The 25397-nt window shown below is 42.6% G+C and overlaps 1 protein-coding gene across 1 annotated transcript in view; it reads right to left on the reverse strand.

Moving 5' to 3' along the window:
* MAP3K13 (mitogen-activated protein kinase kinase kinase 13) overlaps positions 1-25397 on the reverse strand; it is a 172532-nt gene that overhangs the window by 47398 nt on the left and 99737 nt on the right. The window contains exon 4 of the mRNA XM_029606205.1: positions 14914-15105. Coding sequence (XP_029462065.1) covers positions 14914-15105 — 192 coding nt within the window. The remainder of the gene's footprint in view (positions 1-14913; positions 15106-25397) is intronic.

Here is a 25397-nt window from a genome sequence, read left to right on the forward strand (position 1 = left end):
ATCACTCCCGGGACCCCCGCTGGACCACGACGGATTTTAGGCAAGTTTTGGGGGGGGGGGGTCTGGAGGGTGGGGGGTTGTAATAAACTAAATTTTAAGGATGGGGTGGGTTTGGTTTTTCTTTGTCTTTTTAATAAAGGTGCCCCTCCCCCCGTGCTAACCCGAACAACAAATTTTCCCCAAAATTCAGGGAAAATCCGTCTCGGGATTCGGGTCCTCCTATCCATGCCGAATTGGACAATTTCTTTGAAATTTTCCAATTCGGCAAAAATGAATGCACATCTCTAGATGCAAATGCTTAGCACCCCGAAGGAAACGAACCACATCTGGATGAGCCACTATGGACGCACCGTTCAAAAGCTTTTGAACCGATTCCAGTGGAGACGTCTTGTGCTGACAAGTAGTTGAAAGATATATGTGCACTACGGATGTTAATTTGCATTTCCAATTTTTCATTACTCTCATATTTAAGCCCCTGAGGCAGCCACTAATTGTGGCGAAACTCGGCCAGAGTCGGGCAACTTTTAAATAATTTTACACGTCTTCTTTATTAAAGAAATGAAAAAGACTTCTCTGTGGCATCCACTTCTTTGCCTTTTCTCCAGAGACAGCAGGGCAACACCAGAAATAGATCGCGTAAGGGATGAGCAAAATCTAAGGCGTAGCCGTGCTCTATAATGTTTAGAACCCAATGTTCCGACGTTATTTTGACCCACTCCTTGTAAAACAGGGACAACCGCTCCCCAACGACCGCAACAGGGGAGTGGGTCGGCGCTATTTCATTGGGAGGACTTGACTCTCATCACCCCTGTGGCACCGCCGTCTCGGACGGGTCTACGGCCACGAAAGGAATGAGACCAGGTCTGCGACCTGCCGGATGACTGTCTTTGGCCAAACAGAGCCAGCTTAGACTGGCGAAAACAGCGCTGCCCCCGAAAACACAACTGGGAAGGGCCGAAACCTCTGGAAGCTTTTAGCCTATCCTCCAGGAGCTTGTACACTTTATTGTTCCTCAAGGACTTAATGAGCTGCTCCAAATCATCTCCAAAAAGTAATTTCCCCCGAAACGTGAAAGCACCCAGCTGCGACTTGGAGGAAACATCAGCCGACCAACTACAGAGCCATAAAAGCCTGTGGGCTGACACCGCAGAAGCCATAGTACACGAAGACTTATGAAGGAGATCGTACAAGGCATCCGCCCCATATGCTACCGCCGCCTCCAAATGATCAGCGTGCTCAGACTCCTCCGGGGAGAGCTCTCTGGCACTCAGGAGTTGTACCCACCGGAGATTTGCACGCTGCATTAAACTACTGCAAACGGCTGCTCGAAACCCCAGAGCCGACACTTCGAAGATATGCTTGAGAAGCACCGCCAGCTTACGATCCTGAGAGTCCTTAAGGGCAGCCGCCCCAACCACAGGAATAGTCGTACACTTGGTGACTGCGGATATGGCCGCATCAACCTAGGGAACCTTAAGGAGGGCAAGAGAGTCATCCGGCAGCTGGTACAATTTTTCCATAGCTCTGCCTATGCGAAGGCTAGCTTCCGGAGTATCCCACTCCCAAAACATTAGCTGGAGCAACATAGGATGAAAAGGAAAAGTCCTAGCCGGGGGATGAAGACCAGACAGCACCAGATCCACCGTGCCCTGATCCTGAGGCATTGGCATCTGACCAGCTAGTATGCCCATCTCTGCTAGGACATGTGGAATCATCGGCTCCAACTCATCTCTACGAAAGAGCCTAAGGACCCGAGGATCATCCCCCTTCCACCAGGGCCACACGCTCAGAATCCTCATCCATGTCCTCCTGAAGCGGATCTGCCAGCGGCACCGCCCCCTGGTTCCCGGAACCGGACCCTTTCCGGACCACCCTAATCCGGGAGACCTCAGGAGGATCTGGTCTAGGAACCTGCAGAAGAGGGTCCATCCCAGATCCTGGGCCCCCGATCTCCCATGGGCATAAAGCTAGCTAAATAAGCCTTATGTAATAGTAAAATAAAATCAGCCGAAAAATGATGCTGGCCCTTTAAATTTTCCCGAGGGGGATACCCAATGGAGCAAGGAAAGCAGGAAATAAATCATGGGGAGACCCGGGGCAAACATCCTGCGGAAATAACTGAGGAGGGAGATCCTCTCCCCCTGCTAAGCTGTCTGCATCAGAATCTAAAGCTCCTAAAATGTCCGCCGTTCCCGCGTTCCATGGGAGCGGGGCAGGCTGAGTACCACGAGGCAGCATTGGGGCGTCCGCACCACTGGACCGATGTGCCTGCCTCCCCCTGCCCCAGCTGACGGGCCCTTGTCCCCAGGAAGACATTGGGAGCAGAGGCTATCTCTGCTCCCGATGTCCCCACAAGATTTGCAGGCCAAAGCGCGTGGCATCGCCTTTCTGAACAAGGAGGGGAGGCCATGAAAATAAATCCCGGGGCCCGGGGGGCCGAATAAGAACAGCACAGCTGCAAAAAACAATGTGTTCCGATTCTTTTTTTTTTTTTTTTTAATTCGCATTGGCCTCACCAGAGCACAACCCATGGTCGTCTCTGGGCCGGGGGGGGGGGGAGGGACCAGCCTACTGGTAAATCCCCCCCCAGTCACTCACCGGCTGCTGCTCCTGGTACACTGGAGTGAAGGGCAAAGCACACAGCAGGTCTACCACTGAGGAGAAATGACTCTGCTCCTCGGGAGGCCTGGCTCTTTTTTTTTTTTTTTAAACTTTGTTTCAGCCAAACAAATTTAAAGGACTCCTGTCACTGCAAATTTCTTTTTTTTCTTGTTTAGAGTCAATTAGCCAGGACTGCAGGTTCTGCCACCTTCATCTGATGGAGACAGAGAAATACTGAAGGGGCTGCAGGTGGCGCATCCTACTTACAGGGGTGTCCTTCAAGTTTTTCTCTGTCTCCATCTGCAGGAAGGGAGGCATAACCCAGCAGTCTGGGCTGATCCGGGTACGTACAGGGAATAGGCAGATCAGTGGGGTTTTAAGGGTCAGGATTAACAGGGGAAAAGGGAGGTAATTAAACTAGGTGAGTTTGGAAGTCCTCATTACCTGGGCGAACTGGGAACGAACTGGGAAAACTGGTAATAGTGTCGGCACGCATGCCTTTTAAAATCCCTCACTTATGTGGTAGAAGCAGCATTTGCGTGCATAGGTATACGTCCACTTAAAACAGCGTGCATATGTGCTCGCGTTCAGGCTATTTTATAACATGCGCACATATATGCATTTATGTTATAAAATGGCTGCGTTCCTGGCCGCGGCCTGACAAACGCAAGCAGGTGTGCCCGCACGACTGATTAAACGTTACCATCATAGTTTCCCCGGCCTGACCCCATCCGCAGATAAAGTAGGACCAAAGTTCAAAGGTGCTTTTGTACCTGTTAGCAAATTTTCTACCTGGGTAGTTTCCATTTGAAATTTCACGAATGGGTACAAAAAAAATAGCTGCATGCTTTGCCAAGTGGCGGTTTAGTGAAAATCGACCTCATTATGACATTCATACTAAGCTCAGCAACAGTGAGCTAGTGGGTAGAGAAATATGCTTCAAAGCAGGGTTCAAATTTCATCCCTCCCATTGACACTCCTGGTGACCTTACGCAAGTCATTTTATCTTCCATTGCCTCAGGTACTGACTAGACTGTAAGCCCCTGGGGAAAAGGTTACTTTACCAGAAAAATGTTGTAAACTGCTCTGAGCTAAACTTGGAAAGGCAGTCTAGAAATACAAAATTATTATTATTTCAATCATACATTTCTCTCAAACATCATGGATAACAAACTGGTTAAAAGAGAGCAGGAGTAAATGGTCAATTTTCTCAGTGGAAAAGGGTAAAAGGTGGAGTGCCTCAGGGATCTGTACTTGGACCAGTGCTTTTCAATCTACCTTATAAATGGGCTCTGACCGATGGCCCGCAAATGCGCAGTAGAGAGCACCTCTACTGCGCATGCGCGGGCGGGAGAGTACGTCGGTCAGAGCGGAACTAAGATGGCGCTGGGAGGAGCAGCAGCGGCGGATCGGCGGCGACAATATCGGGCAGAGCAGCGGCAGTATGCGAGTGTCAGGCAGGCCAAGCTACACTAGGTGGGAGGAGCGGCAGCAGCGATATCGGGAGGCAATGTGGCGGCGGTGGCATGGAGCAGCTGAGGTGCGTGCTGGGGAGGGATCCCCGGAGACCTCCTGTTTCCATGAGCAGGCCACGCTGAAGAGCATAAGAGGGAGAGGGAAGGGGGTGGGGATTGAGAGTGAGGGAGGGGATTGAGAGTGGGTGGGGAATGACTGAGGGAGTGGGAGGGAGAATGAGGGGAGGGAGGGAGAATGAGGAGGGAGGGAGGGTGTGAGTGAGAGGAGGGAGGGGGAGGTTGAAGGAGTGAGAAGTGGGGGAGGGTATGGTAAGAGGGAAGGGAGGGAGGGGGAGGTGAGAGGAAGGGGAGGGGGGAGAATGGGAGGTGAGAGTGAGGGAAGGGGAGGGAGTTGGGAGAGGGGAGAATGATGGGGGAGGTGAGAATGAGGGAAGGGGGGAGGTGAGAGTGAGGGAAGGGAGTTTGAGTGGGGGCAGGGGAGGGAAGGGGGGTGAGTGACCGAGGGGAAGGAGGATGAGTGACTGAGGTGAATGAGCGAGGGGAAGGGGGAGTGAGGGAAAAGAAGTGTAGATGGGTGCAGTGTCCAAAAACGGACCAAAATTTTTTTAAAATGTAGCCCGTTTTAACGGGCTTAACGGCTTGTATATTTATAAATGATCTGGAAAGGAATACGACGAGTGAGGTTATCAAATTTGCAGATGATACAAAATTATTCAGAGTAATTAAATAACAAGCGGATTGTGATACATTGCAGGAGGACCTTGCAAGACTGGAAGATTGGGCATCCAAATGACAGATGAAATTTATTGTGGACAAGTGCAAGGTGTTGCATATAGGGAAAAATAATCCTTGCTGTATTTACATGATGTTAGGTTTCATATTAGGAGCTACCACCCAGGAAAAAGATCTAGGCATCATAATGGATAATGACCACCTTTAGTCTTGACTTTAATTTTGTACATATTGTAAATATTATCTTGTAATTTTGTTTTTTGTACCTATTGCTATATTTTTCTTCTTGCTTCCTCCTCTCCCAGTTGTATTTTTCCTTGTTTTATTGTAACTGCTATTCCTGCACCAGTTCAATTCATCTAGTTTTATGTTCATTACACTAAATGTTAAATGTAAACTGGGTTGATGCGACTACTAGTCGTGAAAGCCGGTATAGAAAAATATTAAATAAATAAATAAATATTGAAATTGTCAGCTCAGTGTGCTGCGGCAGTCAAAAAAGTGAACAGAATGTTAGGAATTATTAGGAAGGGAATGGTTAATAAAACGGAAAATGTCACAATGCCTCTGTATCACTCCATGGCGAGACTGCACCTTGTGTACTGTGTACAGTTCTGGTCACCGCATCTCAAAAAAGATATAGTTGCACTGGAGAAGGTACAGAGAAGGGCGACCAAAATGATAAAGAGTATGGAACAGCTCCCCTATGAGGAAAGGCTAAAGAGGTTAGGGCTGTTCATCTTAGAGAAGAAACGGCTGAGGGGGGATATGATAGAGGTCTTTAAAATCATAAGAGGTCTACAAAGTGTAGATGTAAATCGGTTATTCACACTTTCGAATAATAGAAGGACTAGGGGAACACCATGAAGTTAGCAAGTAGCACATTTAAGACTAATCAGAGAAAATTCTTTTTCACTCAACGCACAATTAAGCTCTGGAATTTGTTGCCAGAGGATGTGGTTAGTGCAGTTAGTGTAGCTGGGTTTAAAAAAGGTTTGGATAAGTTCTTGGAGGAGAAGTCCATTAACTGCTATTAATCAAGTTGACTTAGGGAAAGGCCTCTACTACTACTACTGGCATCAGTAGCAGGGGATCTTCTTAGTGTTTGGCCACTGTTGGAAAAGGGATGCTGGGCTTGATGGATCATTGGCCTGACTCAGTATGGCAGTTTCTTCTGTTCTTATCCATTATACTGTAACACCTCATAGACTCATTTCCACATATACCACTAGAGACAATGTACAACTAAATATAAAACAGTTGACAACTGAATATATAAAAAATGATTTTTAATCCAGTGGCTCTCCGAGGGGAAAGTACAATATTCTGGCAAGTTGCCCGGCCACTTGATTCCTAGTTGGGATAGAAATATCGGCTCTTCTTTTGCTTCCTTTCTCTTGAGTACAAGGATGTCATGCTAAAGGTAAAAAAAAAAAATAATTTACTATGGAAGAATGTCAAACCTTCACGAAACATTAGCCTATGCTTGGCTACAATGTGGACACTGGATATGTCAATTCCTATAATGCAATCTGATGAAGGCAAAAGAAGAGGGAGAGAATATCATGTCATAACATTTTAATGCAATGAGAAGGTGGGCAAGGACAGGAATAAACTAACATTCATCATCAGACCCTGAAGGAAAGACCAGATTTCCTATCAACGGCTTTCCTATACACAGCCACCACTATAGATGGCACCGTGTCCCCCCTCGGCCGCTCCTTCAGCTCCGGGGACAGCATCCCATCCTGTAGCTGATCTTTTCTCTGTACTGGACAGGGAGGGGAGCCTTCACGAATGCCCACAGAAGGGTGTTGGTTTCACCTGTGTCTGAAAAACAAGAAAAAAGGAGGAAGAAATCTTTTCGACATGAACACCCAAATGTTATGAATGATCCATTAGCTACACATCCATTACGCCCTTTCAAAGATAGGGCAGATCACCTATCCGCAAAGGATTACTGTTAAGTAAAATGCTATGTGGACATAAAAACAACGGAGAGATGCCACTTACTGGGGTGAGTGGTTGCCAGGGGAGCCATTCCATGTCGCGGTACTGCTGCGCAAAGACAAGAGGGATGAAGTGGGGAAAGGCCAGCGGTGCAGCTTTTTCGCTAACCAGTCAGGCAGAGGGGAAAACTATCTGGTAGTTGTATTTTTTTTATAGCCCAACAGCGGACCAAAAGGGTGAATGAAAGAGCCAATGATTATGGCCTTATAAACCATTCACCAATTCACAGATCATACTGCTGTCTCTCCCTCTTCACCAATTCACAGATCATACTGCTGTCTCTCCCTCTTCCCCAATTCACAGATCATACTGCTGTCTCTCCCTCTTCACCAATTCACAGATCATACTGCTGTCTCTCCCTCTTCACCAATTCACAGATCATACTGCTGTCTCTCCCTCTTCCCCAATTCACAGATCATACTGCTGTCTCTCCCTCTTCACCAATTCACAGATCATACTGCTGTCTCTCCCTCTTCCCCAATTCACAGATCATACTGCTGTCTCTCCCTCTTCACCAATTCACAGATCATACTGCTGTCTCTCCCTCTTCCCCTACTCCTGCTGTCTCTATGCTTTTCCCCACCACAAGCCTTTTTTTTCAGTTTTTTTGAGCGTCTTGGGCTGCACTGCTCCTAGCTCAGAGCAGCATCCCCCTTTACCCTCTCCTCTTCCCCATTGGACATCAGTCCCAGCCAATAATACAGGTCCTGACAGGCTCAGCAACTCAGAGAACCATCAGCGCTGACTTGCCTTTAAATCATAATGCCAGCTATCATGTGCTCAAATAAACATGGTTTTGCTGATTTTTGTATTTTAGGTTTATATATCTATTTTTTTTAAAGTCATTTGAATCATTTAGGTGCTGATTCACTAAACTTCACATTAAAAATGTTCTAGAATGCAGGTGCAAAATGTTTTTGCGTACATGCTATAATCGCATTTAATGTGTGATTCACTAAGATAATGATATGCAGAGTGCATAATCGCTAGAAAAAAGGTGGCCCAAAATTTCACCATGCATGCTAAAAGTTTGAAGGTGAATTTTAAAAGAGATGCGTGAGCACAAATTAGCAGATGGGCGCGCAAATAGCAGTTGTTCAAGCTAATGCTTTTTTATAAACCTCACACATACACACGCAAGTACCGGTGCATAAATAACGTTATTGTAAAAACGGGGAAAATTAGGGGCAGGGCCAAAATTTACGTGCATAAATTGCGATTTTTTAAATCTGCCAGCGCAGTGCGCATACGGCTCTTACCTGCGCATATTCACTTCTGCTAATTATCAGGGGTAAGTCAGAATAAAACTCGTTATAGCCAAAAACTGACTGGGTGAGGGCTCTGGGTAAAACTGGGAGGAGTGCAGGCTGAAGAACCAGAGGGGTTCTTGATGACCTCGAGATAGACTGGGCAAACTGGTGAACCAACTGGTAAAACTGGTAATGTCTTTCACACACGCTCGTTCTACAGTGTGTGCGGCTAAAAGCCAACGAGTCCTAAGGAAAATACGCGAATAACATTTCCTCATGTAAATGCTTAAAATGAAGAGTACGTATGCGCGCGAATAGATGCATTTACACAATGAGTCTGTGCTGGTGTGGGGGATATAGAATTCATGTGCATATGGACTTGCATCCACATACACGCAGATAGGGGCATGCGCAGGCGACTGATAGTTTACTGCTCCTGTGCGTGATTGGTATTTAGCACCTGCCCGCTACTGTGCTTTCATCACAGCTCCTCTTCCTCCCTCTAAAATCATAAAATTGAGGCTAGCGTCTGCTCTTTGCAATCAGGAGAGCAACTCCACCGAGGCATGAAGATTTCGATTGAGGTGAACAAATTGTCTTGTAATTTGTGTTTTCTGTATTTTTTTCCTCTTTCTGTTGTTTGTTCTTTCTCTTTTGGTGTGCTTGTGAAAGGCAGCATCTGTTTGTTGGTCTCAGGCAGTATCAAGGTTTGGCAGTGTGTGTATATCAAGGTTTGCCACAGACAGCGTGGAGTATGAAAGGGGGTAGAGAGACAGAGAGGGTGCATGGGAGCGCTAGGAGTATGGCTAGTGAGAGCGTGCCCAGGAAATTGAGTGCGATGGTAAGCACGAGCAAAAGGGGAGAGGTTATGCTTGCCAGGAAAAGAAGTGGAGTCCAGTATATGCTGGAGAGTGAGAAGGTAAAGAACAGAAGCAGCAAAATAGCCAAATAGATAAGAGAGAGCAGTGTTAAGATCCAGCAGTCACAGGGAGCAGCAGAGCAAGAATGGACAAGAGGAGGAGCAGGAGGGGAAGGGATGGGGGAATGCCATGGGAAACGCCAGTAGTGAGGCCCCACAGAAGTAACCAGCTATGTAAATGCTGCACAAAGAGGCATGAGGAGGAGGGCAGGATCCAGTGGGGCAGAGCCAAGGGCTGGTTGCAGGTGCTCAAGAACAGCCAAGAAGACAAAAACAAGATCCTGAATCACATTTAGAAGATTACAGCATCTGTTTGGTAAACATTCGGCATGGAAATCCTTGGCTGGGAAACAGTACAACAAAAGTCTATAGCAGCAGAAAGCAGCAAATTAAACATCAATACCAGGACTGCAGGTACACCTTAAATAAGGCAGCCATGATATGGTGACAAAAGAGCAAGACAGAAGTCTGTGGTGCTTGTCTTTAGTGGCTGACCAGACTGGAGGAAAGACTCTGTGGCATCGTGAGACTGGAAGCCATTTTGGCCTTTTGATACTGCTGCTGAAGTGCATAATAACTCAGCAGGGCAGTAGCTTACAATCCCAAAGCAAGGTCCAATGTCCATGGCTGCACACATTCCAAAATCATTAATTTTAATATCACTATTTGTATAGTGCTACCAGGTGTATGAAGCATTTTATAAACACACACAGTAGTCCCTGTTCCTTGGAGCTTATAATCTGTTCAAAAAAGATAGACAAAACACACAGACAGATATACAAGTGAGGACTTTGAGTTAGCAATAAAACTTAGGCTGATAGTCATGCATGGTCACTGTGCTGGCTGGAAGGTGGGAGGGGACCCATTCCTCTGGAAAGGAACAACCTTGAATATGTGTGTGGTAAGTGTCAGCCAAAGTAGTGCTATGCATGTGACAGAACACAAATACCTGCTTTTCCTTGCTTTAACAAATGCTGCTGGTTTCAGAGTATAGACACAGTTATGGACCCAGCCAGAACAATGCAAGCAGAGAAAACCGAATACAGTGGCCCTGGGGAATCAGAGCAAGTGATTGAGTACCTGGTTCCTCAAATTGCACCACAGACCCCATATTTAGCATGGCAGTCCTGGAGGCCAAAGGCAGCTTCAAGATGGAAGTCAGTAGCAAAGTTCTAGTCATTCAAGGCACCCCCACCAGCTCCCAACAACAAATTCTGGTGACACGTGGGCACATTCATCCTGCATTGAGTGTGGAGGGCCACACCATCACACCTTCCCTGCTTCCTTACCGTTGACTCGTCTTCAAACGACAGCACCTAGACAACATAGTTTGCAAAGGCTTCCTGTCTATGAGAAAGGAGATATGTTTGCAGATCCAATGAATACAGGTTCAGATAAACTTTGTGGGCAATATTAAGACAAAAGCCCTGATGAACAATCTCACCAGGAGCAATGGTCCATGGACAGACTGATAACAGTCATTTCAGACCACAGCCTCACCCTTTAAGAGCCTTCTAACAACCACCAACTTATGTACCATTTCCTTCAAGTACATGCCAACCACACCCCACAAGAGTCCAAGTAGGAGAGGGTGACAGATCAGAGGTGGAAAGTTAGGAGCCGCACATTCCTTCTGGGGAGGGGGAGGGGCATGGAGAGGCCGTCTACCGCAGCCCCAAGGTGAAGAGACAACGGAGTGCTGAGGATGCCTCGTGGTGGCTTTACTGCTGAAGGACTATGCCTTTTGCACCTTCTCACTGTCCTTGACTGGCAAGTCCCATTAATGGTGTGGACTAGGCATGTTTTCCTTGCGTACTACCTTCTGTTGCATTTTGCACAACAGAAGGAATCATGTCATTTTGTCTTATACATACTCTATATCTTACCTGTTTTACTGTTGCCATTTGAGCTGTCTAAAAACATTTAAAACAATATTTTCAATAATTTATCCGGCTAACTCTGGTCGTCCTGCTGGCCAGTCCTAAAGTTAGCCAGATAAACGTATCCAGCTAATTTTGTTAGTGAGATATATTCACTGGTGAGACCACGCCGCTGAATATACTCTGCTAGTTAGCCTGATAAGGTTATCTGGCTAGCTAGCCAAGTTGCACAGCAGCCAAAAACAGACCTCTACGTGTGTAAGCTAACCTAAACAAGTTCCATCCTCCAAAAGCAATGCTGTAACTTTATGCAAGATATTCTGTGCATGCATCAGGCCAATTATCCACAAATTTTCAAAGCAAACATATGCACATAAATTTGTTTTTAAAATTTGGGATAAAGTCTACACATAAAAGGTATGTGTAGACTTTATCTGACTGCGCACAGTTATAAAATTACACTTCCAGTTTCTATGCCTCCGAAAGGAGCTTGAGCTAGTAACTTGCCTCCGAAAGCTCTGCACTGTTCCCAGGGTTTATGGAGCTTTCCCTTCTCCCAGGAACAGGAAAGACTAGAAAAGTTATAGCTGCTAGTTCAATGAATTGATTTCTTTCTATTCCCTTTGCTAACAGCAATCATTGGAGGAGGAAGCATATAAAACTGTAACACTTCTTCTTTTATATTTCTTCTTTTTTCCTTAACACCCTCATAACCTATTCTTGGCTTATGAATCCTTAACAGCACTCACGCCTCCTCCTGACAGGAACCTTCTTTAACCCTTGTAAAATGTTTCAGTTTTACTTCCTTCTACTTAGGATTGTTTTTTCCACTAACAATAACACTTCTATGTGTCTTTTTTTTTTTTTTTTAATCTATTTCCCTATTGATTCCTATGGTACTGAGCCAGGTGTTTGGAACATATTTAAATGGAGCAATACAGAAAACTGAAGGGTGGGCAAGTGATTTTGCCTCTTGTCCTTTGTTCATTCTTTCTAATTTCATAGTTGGAGCATGCTCATTTCATTTTTCCCACCCAATATTAGAAATGGGATAATGAGGGCCATAATGAAGCTGATGATGCATTATGCAATGGAGAGTGTGGGATCGTGTAAAAATATGCAACCTGAGACACACGGGGCTTCTGAGCTGCCTTTATAAATGCAGGATGTAATTTTGTTTATTTGACAATCTCACAGAGTAGCTTTTGGCTCTAAGTTTGTCTAAGACTCAATTTGGGTGAATCAAGTCCACCATTCTACACCATTCTATAAAGCTTCACTAACAAGAAACGTGGGAGAACGGGTGCTCCGTGTTGAGCGCCCGCTCTCCCAACACGCGCCCAGCCACCTCTCCTGGGCACGCGGTCCTATATTTAAATGAGGGGTCGCAGTAAAAGGAGGCGCTAGGGACGATTACGCGCTCCTAGTGCCTCCTTGGCCCAGGAGAGGTGGCTGTGTCAGCGGGTTCAGGAAACCGACGCTCAATTTTACAAGCGTCAGTTTTCCAAACCTGCTGACATCCATCAGTTAGGAAAACGGACGCCATTAAAATTGAGCGTCCGTTCAAACCAGACCGGCAGGCATATTTTTTTTCTTTTTTTTTTTTAACATTTTTGGTTCCTCTGACTTGATATCGCTAGGAGATTAAGTTGGAGGATGTACAGAAAAGCAGTATTTTCTGCTTTTCTGTACACTTTTTTGGGCTGGCGGTAATTTATGAGCGTAAAATGTGTGGATTGGCCACACATTTTGCTTTCAGTATCCCGAGTGACTAACTAATAGCCTCATCAACATACATTTGCATGAGATGAGCGCTATTAGTTTCCAGAGGGTTTGGCTGCGCGTTTTCAATGCGCTAAACCCCTTCCAGTATAAAGGGTAATAGATGCGCATTGAAAACATGCGGCCAACCGCATGTTAAACAGTGGCTCACGACTGAGCACACTTTACAGAATCGGCCCGAAAGACAGTAAAAGAGAACTAGACACTAGGCAGCATCACTATGATGTCATCAAGACTATTAACACTTATTTATTTATTTTATTTTATTTAACAGTTTTATATACCGAAGTTCTGGTAACAAAGTTACTAATCACTTCGGTTTACATTACAACAATAGATTGACAGTATATAGAATAATGTCTTACAATGAACAAGGTAAATAGAACTTGGAGAAAATAAAAATAATAACTTAAGGGTAATTATATACAAAGTAGTGGACCTTCCTGGAGATCAAACACTTCATTGCTTTTATTTAGTACCTTTGCAGGTAAATAACTGAAGGACACCAAAATGTTTTATAGTACCTCATCATGGTTTTAGCACCTAACTAACCAATTGGAATGAAGGATTTTTAAAGCCAATACTACAATTGGTCTCTGCCTCCACCAGACCCTTTGGGAAATGCCTTGTTTCAAAACACGTGATGTGGATGTTATGTGCAGTTTATTGAATTTACTAGTGGAGCAATGCATGTAGGGAATGTTGCTTTACAGCTAGATACTGTGAAACATCTCATACATCAGCACTATAGATCTACATTCTCCCAGCTATTTTAAACCACAACTCCCAAGATATTATGATATTATGACAGTGAAAGGTACACCTGACACTGCCTAATGAATGAACAGAAACATGCTTCTCTACCAAAAGGCCTTCCAACAATCCTCTTAAATAAGACCATAAGAAATTTCCATACTGGGTCAGGCCGAGGGTCCATCAAGCACAGCATCCTGCTTCCACAGTGGCCAATCCAGGATACTAGTACCTGGTAAGTACCCAAACATTAAATAAATCCCATGCTACTAATGCCGGTAATAAACAATGGTTATTCCTTAAGTCAACTTGATTAATAGCAGTTTATGGACTCATCCTCCAGGAACTCGTCCAAACCTTTTTTAAACCCAGCTATGCTAACTGCCTATAGCACAACCTCAGGCAATGAATGCATTGAGTGAAAAATAATTTTCTCTGATTTGTTTTAAATGTGCTACTTACTAACTTCATGGAATACCACCTAATCCTTGAATTATCTAAAAGAGTAAATAACTGATTCACATTTACCTGTTCTAGTACTCTCATGATTTTACATATCTCTATCATATCTTCCCTCAGCCATCTTTTCTCCAAGCTGAACAGCCCTAACCACTTTAGCCTTTCTTCATAGGGGAGCCATTCCATCCCCTTTATAATTTTGGTCGCTTTAGCTCTGTACATTTTCTAGTGCAACTATATCTTTTTTGAGATGAAGCGACCAGAATTACAGATAGTACTCAAGGTATGGTCTCTTCATGGAGCGATACAGAGGCATTATGACATTTTCTGCTTTATTCATCATTCCTTTCCTAATAATTCCTAACATTCTGTTACTGAACTGGCAATTTCAAAATTTTGTCCACTATAATGCCTAGATCTTTTTCCTTGGTGGTAAGTCCTAATATGGAACCTAACATTGTGGGTTATTTTTCTCGATGTGCATCACTTTGCACTTGTCTACATTAAAATTTCACCTACCATTTGGATGCCTGGGCTTCTAGTCTCACAAATGTCCTCCAGGAATTTATCATAATTCGCTTGTGATTTAACTCTGAATAATTTTGTGTCCTCTACAAATTAGATCACCTCACTCATTGTTCCCCTTTCCAGATCATTTATAAATATATTTAAAGCACTGGTCCAAGTACAGATCCCTGAGGCACTCCACTGTTTACCATTCTCCATTGAGAAAACTGACCATTTAATCATTCTGTTTCCTGTCTTTTAATCAGTGTGCAATCCACAAAAGGACATCGCCTCCTATCCCATGACTTTTTAATTCTCTTACTGTGATGTTAAACAGAGACCACCATAAGAAAAGTAGCATCTGGAAACAAAACATTCAGTAAATCAAGACAGAATAATTTCATAGAGACTGGTGGATGCCTATAGTCAGTTACTAGTTGAGCTTATAACCAAATTTAATGTTAATAAGTTCAACAGTTGGCAAAAATGTATTTATGGGTAAAAAAAAAAAAAAAAAAGAACTGAAGGATGACATAAAAACTCACTTTGGGGACTTGAGGTCTCGATGGATGATCTTGTGTAGATGCAGATAGCTCATCCCACTGGCAATCCCTAAGGACCAATCAACAAGCAACTGGGGAGTAACTTTCCGGCCAGCTCGAAGCACCTCATACAGTTGTCCATGGGCACAGTACTCCATGATGATACAGTAACAAGGGGCCTGAGTGCACACACCTCTGTGGAGAGAAACCAAACATTCAAATAAATATCCGTGGTGAGAATAAAGCTGCAAAGCAGGCGGAGTCCACTCACAGAGTGAATATTCTGAAAGGTACATAGCTACCCTTTCAGAACACCGGTATTCTATGATGATACAGTAACATAAAGCCTGAGGTCATTCTCAATGTGACCTTGGGCAAGTTACTTCATTTCCCATTGCCTCAGGTACCCACTTAGATTATACATTCCTCAGGGGTGGTGATTTGAATCTACATGTACTTTGTTGTACAGTGCTCTCTGATTTAGGGTGCTATACAAGCCCTGAAATGGAAAAAATATTTACGTATATTTTTAACGCTATTATACATTTACAAAATGGTTCAGAAGAAATGTTACTGCGCATTGAAATATTTTTTTTTATACAAGGTCAATATATCATGAGTATTGAGCAATAGCAAGACAGTTTTAATAATGAATGTTGACATTATAGTGTGCACAAGCCTCCCTGGATCCTCTACTGAAATAAACAACACAATGAAGTGTTAGCTTTTATTTTAAAAATAAAGGCTGTAAGATTTTTTGGTCAGACAATGTATTCTTTATTTGGTGGCGGTCTGTCTGTGTTATGCATGTGTGGTGACTGAGGTGAGGAATTCTGCTAGTTTGTAGTTTATGTGTAAGGACCTATAGCAGCCTGGCTTGTCCTGTTTTCCTAATAGGAGGTGTATTAGTGTTTAAGGCCTGGAGAAATATTTGCACTGCTGCCTTTTCATAGTTAGGGTCTTTACTGTTTGAAGGCTGGTAATTAGTGCTCTTTTAATATGGGAAATTTAGTACATTGTACTTGTAATTCAGTTTACTCTGGGCTTTCTGAGGGCAAAGCCCACACCCATCATTCATTACTGAAGGCCTAAAACCATGTGCATTCCAAGTGTGTTTTTTACAGGGTTGTGATATTTTTACCTCAGAAGACTGTACTTTCAATGTCCTTTCTCATATAAAATTATTATAAATGCAGAATCTTTAAATGTGTGTGATGAGGGCAGAGGGACAGGGCATGGGCACAAAGGTGTAAAGTTCGCTCAGGGCACCTAATGCCCTTGTACCGGCCCGGAGAGCGTGTGCCACACGAAGACACCCCCCCCCCCCCCCCCCACCATTCACTCATCTTCCTCTTTTCCAAGGGAAAATGCTGAAGGAAAGGTGGAAGGTCTTTCCTGGGAGTAGGGCAGGGCTGCCAGCTTCCTAGAAATATCATCACTGACCCTGTATCTGCCACTCCTCTGGGAACCCTGACCCCTGCTTTCCCTCTTCCGCAGCATTTGAATTCACTGAAAGGGCCAGACTTGCCCCTCTTGATAATTTGGCCTATACCATGCCGGGGGTGGGGAGGGGGAGGGGCACCATCCCATTCCTCGCCTCAGGCAGCAGATTTCCTTGAGCCACCTCTGCTCCCCACATACGAGATCTTTGGGAATTCTGCCATCATCCAGACAATGGATATGCCTGAGCTATCAGAGACGTCTCCATTCAAGCAGGCTAAAGACAGTGGAAATGTGAGCCCATTCCAGGACTTTGGGATTTTCTTCTTCCAGGAAATGTTTAGGATGAAGCGCAGACGGTTCATGTTCAGCCTTTTCTCTTGATGCGAGTACAGCGTATATGTCTTACTGCCACAAAGCAGAGAACTGACAACACAGGCCTTTTGACACTGATTTTGGTACAAACTTGCTGTTCTCTCAGAGTAGTGACATCTTTCATTATTTTAAGATTTAACTCTACATCAAGTCAAAGGTTGTCTATATTAGTGGATCCCAAGAATGTGAACTTATTGATGACTTCTAGTGTATAGTTGTTGATACCAATTGAGTGCAGCCTGTCAACATCTTGTCCCATCACTTTATTTTTCTTCTGACTGATGCTCTCTTCTGACTGATGCTCATCTTACTGATGCTCTCTTCTGACGTGCTCTCATGCTTGGGAGAAGTGGTCCATGAGGCATTGGAGATGTTTTTCCAGTGTGTGTTGTCAAAGCAGCAGCAGCAGCAAATAACACATTTTGGTTTTTGCTCTGAGTTGAGAGAGGCTGAACAGTTTTCCATCAGATCGTGTATGTAGGTATATTCCCTCAGATGTTGACCCAAAGGCATGATAGTATATACACTGACACACACACACACACACATTATATGGACTATCCCCCAAATTTTCAAAAGCCCATTCAACAAACAAACTAAACTATGCCGCTTAAAAAAAACAAAACTACCCATGTAGTTTTTGTTAAAATGGTGACAGAGATCTAACTTCGTGCAAAGAAAAATTACCCAGATATATTTAATCATTGTTCCAAACAAGCACCCACCAATCCATTGTTCCCCAACTGATCACGCACCCTCCTCCATCCTTCTGACCCTTCTGCTAATCACACCACCACCATCCTTCCCCCTGCTGAATTCCCCATCCTCTGGATCATGCACTCCCCAACCTTGCCCCCTCCGGCATAGCACCCCCACCCCAGTGGATCAGCACTTCCTGACTCTACCATGCCCCCTCCAACTGATCATGCAGCACCTCCTCCCATGCCTACCCTTTCTACCAACTGCAGCAACACTCTTCCCCCAGCCCCCCCCCCCCCCCATTAATGGCACACACCTTGCCAAATGAATCCCTATCCCTCATCCCACTAACCTCTGATTGCAGCACCCACTGCCTTACTCCCCAAAATCTCAAGATCCCTGGGCCCACACGTAGGCCAAATTCTGCTTCATTGAGGGGCACTATCAGCTCATCATTCGAAACAGAACAGGAAGGATGTAGGAGATGTACCACCTTCCCTTTGGCCTGAGATACATCAGAAACTTTAGGGTCCCAAGTCCTGCAGGAAGGAACGCTCTATGTGACATGTGTAAGATCTCATGTTATAAAGTTGTTGGCAAATAAATTAAATCAGAACACATTTCTTCTATGTGTTAGATTTCAATATATCTACTTTTAATGTTCATGTGAAACAACAATCTATCTTGCGCAATATTTTTGATAGCAGATGGAAATACATTTTATAATAAATAAATACATACATACATAATAACTAAATAAGTATTTTTTTCTACATCTTAGCTCATATCCCTCTCCTGCATCATTCCCAAAGCCAATACATAGAAGCTGAGGATCTCAAAAGAATGCTTTTTTTTTTTTTTTAAAGTCTTTAATAAGAGAACACAAACAAATAAGAAATGTCATGCTAGATAAGACCAAAGTCCATCGAGCCCAGCACTCTTTCTCCAGCAGTGGCCAATCCAGGTCACAAGTACCCGGCAGATCCCCAATAGTTGATCACTTTTTCTTGTATCTCACTCCCAAGGATAAGCACTGGCTTTCCCAAGTTTATCTAATAACTGTTTATGGAATTTCCTGCAGGAACTTGTCCAATCCTCTTTTGACCTCCACTATGTTAGTTGCCTCAATCACATCCTCCAGCAACAGATTCCATAGCTTGATTGTGTGCTAAGTGAAAAAATACTTCCTAGGATTTGTTTTAAATCTGTTGGTTGCTAGTTTCATGGAGTGTCCCCTAGTGCTAGTGTTGTTTGAAAGGATAAATAACTGTTCCTTATTTAACCATACCACCCCACTCGTGATTTTATAAATTTCAATCATATCCCCTCTCAGCCTCTTTCAAGCTAAAGAGCCCCGATTTGTTTAGCCTCTCTCCATAACGGAGCTTTTCCACCCCATTTATCTTTTTCATTGCCCTTTTCTATGTCCGCAGTGTCTTTTTAGAGATGAGGCAACCAGATTTGCACACAATATTCAAGGTGCAGTCGCACCATGGATCTATACAAAGGCATTATGATATTCTCAGTTTTATTCTCCATTTCTTTTCTAATAATGCCTAACATTCTATTTGCCACACACTGAAAGGAAGATTTTAAAGTATTGCCAATAAAGATTCCTTTTTCTGGGTGGTAACTCCTAACACGGAATCCAGCATCATGTACCTGTAGTTGGGATTATTTTTCCCTACATATATTACTTTGTTCTTGTCCACATTAAATTGCATCTGCCATTTAGAAGCCCAGTCTCCTAGTCTCTCACAAGGTCCTTTTGCAGTTCAAAATCAGTTGCTGTTTTGTCGACTCAAAACAATTTTATGTCATCTGCAAATCTGGTCACTTTGCTCATAGTTCCTTTCTCCAAATCATTTATGAATATGCTAATAGCACAGGTCCCAATACAGACCCCTAGGGCACTCCACTAATGACCTTTCTCCATTCGGAAAACTGACCATTTATTCCTTCTCTGTTTCCTGACTTTTATCCAGTTACCACATCACAATGGGACACTGCCTCTTATCCCATGACCTCCCAATTTTCTGAGAAATCTCTCAAGAAGGATTTTGTCAAATGCCTTCTGAAAATCCAAATACACTATATCAACTGACTCACTTTTATCTGCATATTTACACCCTCAAAAAAATCTAGTAAATTGGCAAGGCAAGACTTCCCTTTGCAAAAATCATGTTGACTCTCTCCCATTAAATTATGTCTATTTATGTAGTCAATAATTTTGTTTTTAAGAATAGCTTTGATCATTTTGCCCAGCATAGATATTAGGCTCACTGGTGTATCATTTACTGGATTACCCCTGGAGCCTTTTTTAAAAATTAGCATCACATTGGCCACCCTCCAGTTTTCTGGTACAGACTGCAAATCACCAGAAACAGGTCTGCAATTTCATTTTTTAGTTCCTTCAGAATTCTGGGATGAATACCATCCAGTCCCAGTGATTTTTTTTTTATCAATTAGTCTGTCAATCTGAGTTATTACATCCTCCAGTTTCACAGTTATTCCATTTAATTGCTCAGAGGCATCCCTGTCAAAAAATGTTTCTGGTGTAGTTATGACTCCGGCATACTCCTCAGTAAAGACAGAGACAAAGAATTCATTTAGTTTTTCTGATCACCCCTTTTTACCCTTTGGCATCTAGCAGCTCAAATGACTCACTCACAGGCTTTTTAGTTTGTGTACTTGAAAAAGTTTTTATTACTTGTTTAGACCTCTAAGGCAAGCTTGTTTTCAAATTCTCTCATAGCCCGCTTGATTACTTCTTTATATCTAACTTGCTAGTACTTATGTTCTTCCCTATTTTCCTTATTTGGGTCTGCTTTCCATTTTTTGAATAATGCCCTTTTGGCTTTAATTGCCACTTTCATCTCCCTGTTATACCATGCCAACAGTCACTTGGTTTTCCTTTGACCTTTTCTAATACATAGAATACATTTTGTCTGGGCCTCAAAGAAAGTCATTTTAAACAGTCTCCACACCTTCTGAAAGCTTTTAACTTTGAGGATTACTCCTTTTAGTTTTTTCCGCATTTTTTCCACAGTTTTTTCCGCTTTTTATGATAGTATTTGCTATAACCAACTCTGGAATGGTTGGAGCTAACACGCTAATTTATTGTGATAAGTTTGCTTTTTATTTCTCATCTAAAATTTAAAAAAAATGAGATTTTTAATTCCACCCAAATAGTAACATTGGTTACTCTGTCCTAGTCTGAATCTACTTGAAAGTTTTTTGTTTTAGTAACTAATGATGAGATTGTCCATTCTTTAACTAAGATGAATTCCTCAATCCCTGTTCTACTGCCCTATTAAAACTTCTCAGATACGATGTTAGTAAGGTTATTATAGACATCGTAAATCTCTCTTTAACATCTGGTTCCATTCTTGATTCTCTGAAGCAAGCTTCAGTTCACCCTGTTTTGAAAAAAACAGTGTATGAGCCCATCATCATGGCAAACTATAGACCAATCTCATTGTTACCTTATCTTCCAAAGGTTATTGAATCTTTAGTTCTTACACAAATCATTGACTTTATTGGTATGCATGCTATTACTGATGATCATACTCAGTTTGGTTTCTGTTGTATACATGTTACTAAAACATTACTTCTTTCAACTTTTGATACCATCATCAGGGGTTTCAATGCTAGTATAGACTATATTTAGTCCTCCTCAACATCTGTGCTACATTCAATTCCCTTATCATGATATCCTTTTAGCATGTTTAAGATCTATTGGTATCTCAGGCACCTTTTATAATTGGTTTTCATCCTACTTATCAAATTGTTTCCAGCAGATTAGACTTGGTAGGCTGTTTTCAATTGGTATACTGTGACTATTGGAGTCCATTAGGGCTCTGCCCTGTCTACCACTTTATTCAATATCTACCTCTTACCTTTATGTAAGATTCTTTCACATCTCAGCGCAAATTATAAGATCTGTGCTGACGACATTCATTTTTTTATTCCATACACCTGGTCCTATACGTTTGATTTGACTTTGCTTAAATTCCATTAAATGCTGGCTCTCACATAATAAACTTTTATTAAACATTGCAAAGACTGAATAATAATCCTCAATAAAGGTGAATTTTAAAAGCCCAGCGTGCACTAAAATTGGAAGACATGCGCACAAGTTAGGCTCACGAACGCCCACCGAATTTTAATAGCTGCCCAGATGTGCATGCATCTCCCACATTACAAAGGTTTAAAAAAAGGGGCACAGTGTGGGAGTGCTCTGGGCAGGGCATGGACATTTTGGGGCATGGCCAAGAGATGTGCATGTAAGGACATGCGCCCAGATCTCCTGCTGCGTAGATTTACTTCTGCTATGGAGGAGGCGTAAGTTAAATAAAAAGACTACATTCATACTTCAGTCAACACAACCTCCATTTAAGGATGGTTTAAATGCGTTCTGGAAATGCACTTTCTAAGCAGAGACATACGTATGTGAATTTGTGATAGTGCCAGTGGCATGCTTTCCATACTCCTTAGGGCAGAGATAGACAATTGGTTTTCAGGATATTTACAATAATTAAGCATGTGATATATTTGCATACAATGGAAGTACTGCATGGAAATGTTATCTCATGCATATTTATTGCAGTGTGCCCCCATATCCAACAAATTAAATGTAAGTGATCCGCTACAGAACTATGAGTTTGTCTAGCTTCACTCTGTTTGCCTTCTACTGTGTATCTCCAGCTGCAGTCATTTCCTTTCATTGCATTTTACATAAAAGTTTGCTATGTCAACAGACAGCAAGTTAAATATAGAAATAAGTGCCATTTTGATGTACTCTTTTCCTAAAGTATAATCACTTCAGATTAAGGTTTGTCTGTTTCAAAACAAACCTAATTTAAGGTAGCATAAAAATACACAAAAACCTGGCAATTTAGTCATTATCTATAATTAGAAATCAGGCGTTCCACCTGTGGCACCAAATGGCTTTCTATGTATTATTTATTAAATGGTTTCCATCCATTTATCTCCTTCTTACAACAAGAACTTTCAAACAAGAAGCCCTGGTCACTCAGCTGATAAAATAGCATAGTGGTTACACCACAGAGTTATGAACCTGGAGATCCAAGTTAAATTCACTTATGTAGCCAGGGTTTTCCCCAGCTGGTTCAAGACCTGATAGGATAACATAAATTTCTGTTCTATCGAAAAGACTATGACAAATTGGACATCTGGTGGTGTACGAATGAAGCTAAACAATGGCAAGTAACTTGACTTCCAGTCCAAGCCGGCTGTTTCCCAGGAGCTTGCTTTATTTTGAAGTAGATAATAAACAAACAATGGTGTAGCAACAAAGTTCACTTTCTGAGTTAATGTAGTTACTGAAGATTGAACAGTTCCAAATGCAGATTCAAAATAGTTAGGAATGCAAACAGCTAATGTCCAGTTCAATTTCAATTAAAAAAACATTTAAGTCTCAAGAGGACCAATTGACTCAGATCCTATACCTATATCTGGCCCATGGCTTAATAACTGTTCAATTCAAGCAGTTAACTCTAGTGACTGATCACAGCTAGGTCAACCCCTGCAGAATTCTAAGATTAGTACATTCAACTTAGGCCCTTGCCAAAGTTTCCAGTGTTTCCAAGGCCCAGGGCCTTTACTCAAACCTTATTCTTTTTTACCTATTGATGTTTTTGACATTGTTTAATCACCATCTACTCATTGACACTTTATCCTCACTTGTGCTTCAAGACATTGTTCTATCCTACTTCCCTTCTTTCTTCTCCCATTGCCCTTGCTCTCTTCCATTATCAGCTGGTGTACTTTAGAATTCTGTCTGGAACCCTCTTCTCTTCTTACTACAAACTCCTGAGTCTTTCTCTTCTTAAGCTGACCTACTCCCATGGTTTCAGTACCATCTGTATGTTGATGCCCTAGATTTAGCTTTCTATACCAGAACTCTCACCAAGAATACAGTCCCAAATCTCAGCCTGCTTGCCTGATATTGCCCTCTGCCACCATCACCTTAAACTAACATTGCCAAGACAGAGCATGTTATTCTTTCCCCAAGCTACTTCCCACCTTTCTTCTTCTTCTACCACTGTGGATAATACTTATATTTCCAGTTCTCTCAACCTTCAGCTTTGGGGACATCTTTGACTCTTCCCTCTCCTTCTTTGCATGCATCCGAAACACCGCTAAAACTCTTTTCTCTATTACATCACCAGAATCCATCCCATCCTTTCTGAACATAATACCTAACCCCTTATCCACTCTCTCATCACCTCCCATTTAAACTCTTGCAACCTGCTCCTGATGGATCTCCCATGGAACCATTTTTCTCCATTGCAGATTATTCAAAATTTAGTTGTGTAACTTATCTGGCTTCAGTGTTACTATAGCTTTTCAACCCCTGTTCTCAAGTCACTACCCTAGCTCCCCATCTGCTTATGCACAAAGGTCAAGTTTCCTGTATTCACCTACAAGTGCATTTACTCTGCAGCTATCCAATACTTATCTCTTATTTCCTCCCTCCTACATCCATCTTCCCAAACTTTGCTCATCATCTGAATTATCTGTATTTTGAAAAATGAAAGTATACAATATGTATTTATTTATTTATTATAATAGCAAATAAGGACCACATGGCCCATGTTTATGCCCAATTTACTTCATGGAACAATGCCACAGATCCCAGCTGATCTCTGTTTTTCTCTTCACTTCTTTGCTACTTAGGATTCGCTGTGCTTATCCTAGACTTTCTTGAATTCCATTGCTATTTTTGCCTTCACCACCTCTTCTTGAAGATCAATCCAGGCATCCACCACAAACATTGTGACCTCTTGTTCTAGAACTTCCTCACCACTGGAAAAAAAAAAGAGTTGCTTCTTTTGCATTATTTATGCCGTTCAGGTATTTAAATGCCTCTACCATATTCTTCATCTTGCCTGTCCTGCAGGATATATGTATTTAGATTGTTACATATCATCTCACATGAGCTTTTGGTGAAGGCCCCTGCAACATTTAGCTGGCTTTTCCCTGGACTGTCTCTACTCTTGTCTAGATTTTTTTGGAGTACGACCTCCAGAATTGGACACAATACACTATGATGGTAACTTTCAAACTGGTGCGCGGGCGCACATTTGTGCATCAGCCCGTGCCCAGGGATGTGACTCTTTTTTGTCACATGCACGCATATATCTTGCTTCAACTGTGCAAGCTGGGAGATTTTAAAAGGGACGCATGCCCATGACATTCCCAGTTTCACCAGTTCATCCACAGTTCGCCCGGTTAACAACTAGGTCATCCAACCCCCCCACTCCCCAGTTTGATAGTCTACACTCCCCTCAGTTACCCCAGATCCTTTAAACCCCTCAGAAATGGCTCAATCCTTTTATTTTATAACTTACATGTCATCCCTAGCAGAAGTAAAGTTACACGACAGGGGACCTCAGCAGGCGCCAGAGTGCATATTTCTGCGCACATCTCTTGGCTAGGCTCCAAAATGCCCACTCCCCGCCCATACCATGCCTACGCCCCATCCCTTTTTGGAAACGTTTCAGATTTGCGCTCTGCGGCATTTACACACATAATTGGGTGCTTTATAAAATACAGTCAGCATGTGTAAGCCCGACTTCTTTATGCAATCCCTAATTTTGGTGTCTTTAAGTGCTGTCTCAGTGTACATTACCAAAATTATAGAAATTGGAAACCGTTAAAAGCTGCAGTCTCACAGGCCATTCAATTGTTATACGGTACAATAGCAGTTTCCTTTTTTTTTGTAATCAGTCTTCCCTTTAAATAATAAATATTATAATTTTAGCTAGAAGCAATTCTAAATAAAGCATGCTTAATATCCAGATACTTTTTATTTCACTCATTATGAGATAATAGAAATGTATTTTCCACTCAAATAACTATTTCTTCCATCTGCACTATTTTACTATTAAAAAGAGAGAAATTGTTGCTTAACGATTTCATTATAGTTAGGTATTCTTCATTAGCTT

Source organism: Rhinatrema bivittatum, chromosome 6, assembly GCF_901001135.1.
Source record: "Rhinatrema bivittatum chromosome 6, aRhiBiv1.1, whole genome shotgun sequence".
Classification (NCBI taxonomy): domain Eukaryota; kingdom Metazoa; phylum Chordata; class Amphibia; order Gymnophiona; family Rhinatrematidae; genus Rhinatrema; species Rhinatrema bivittatum.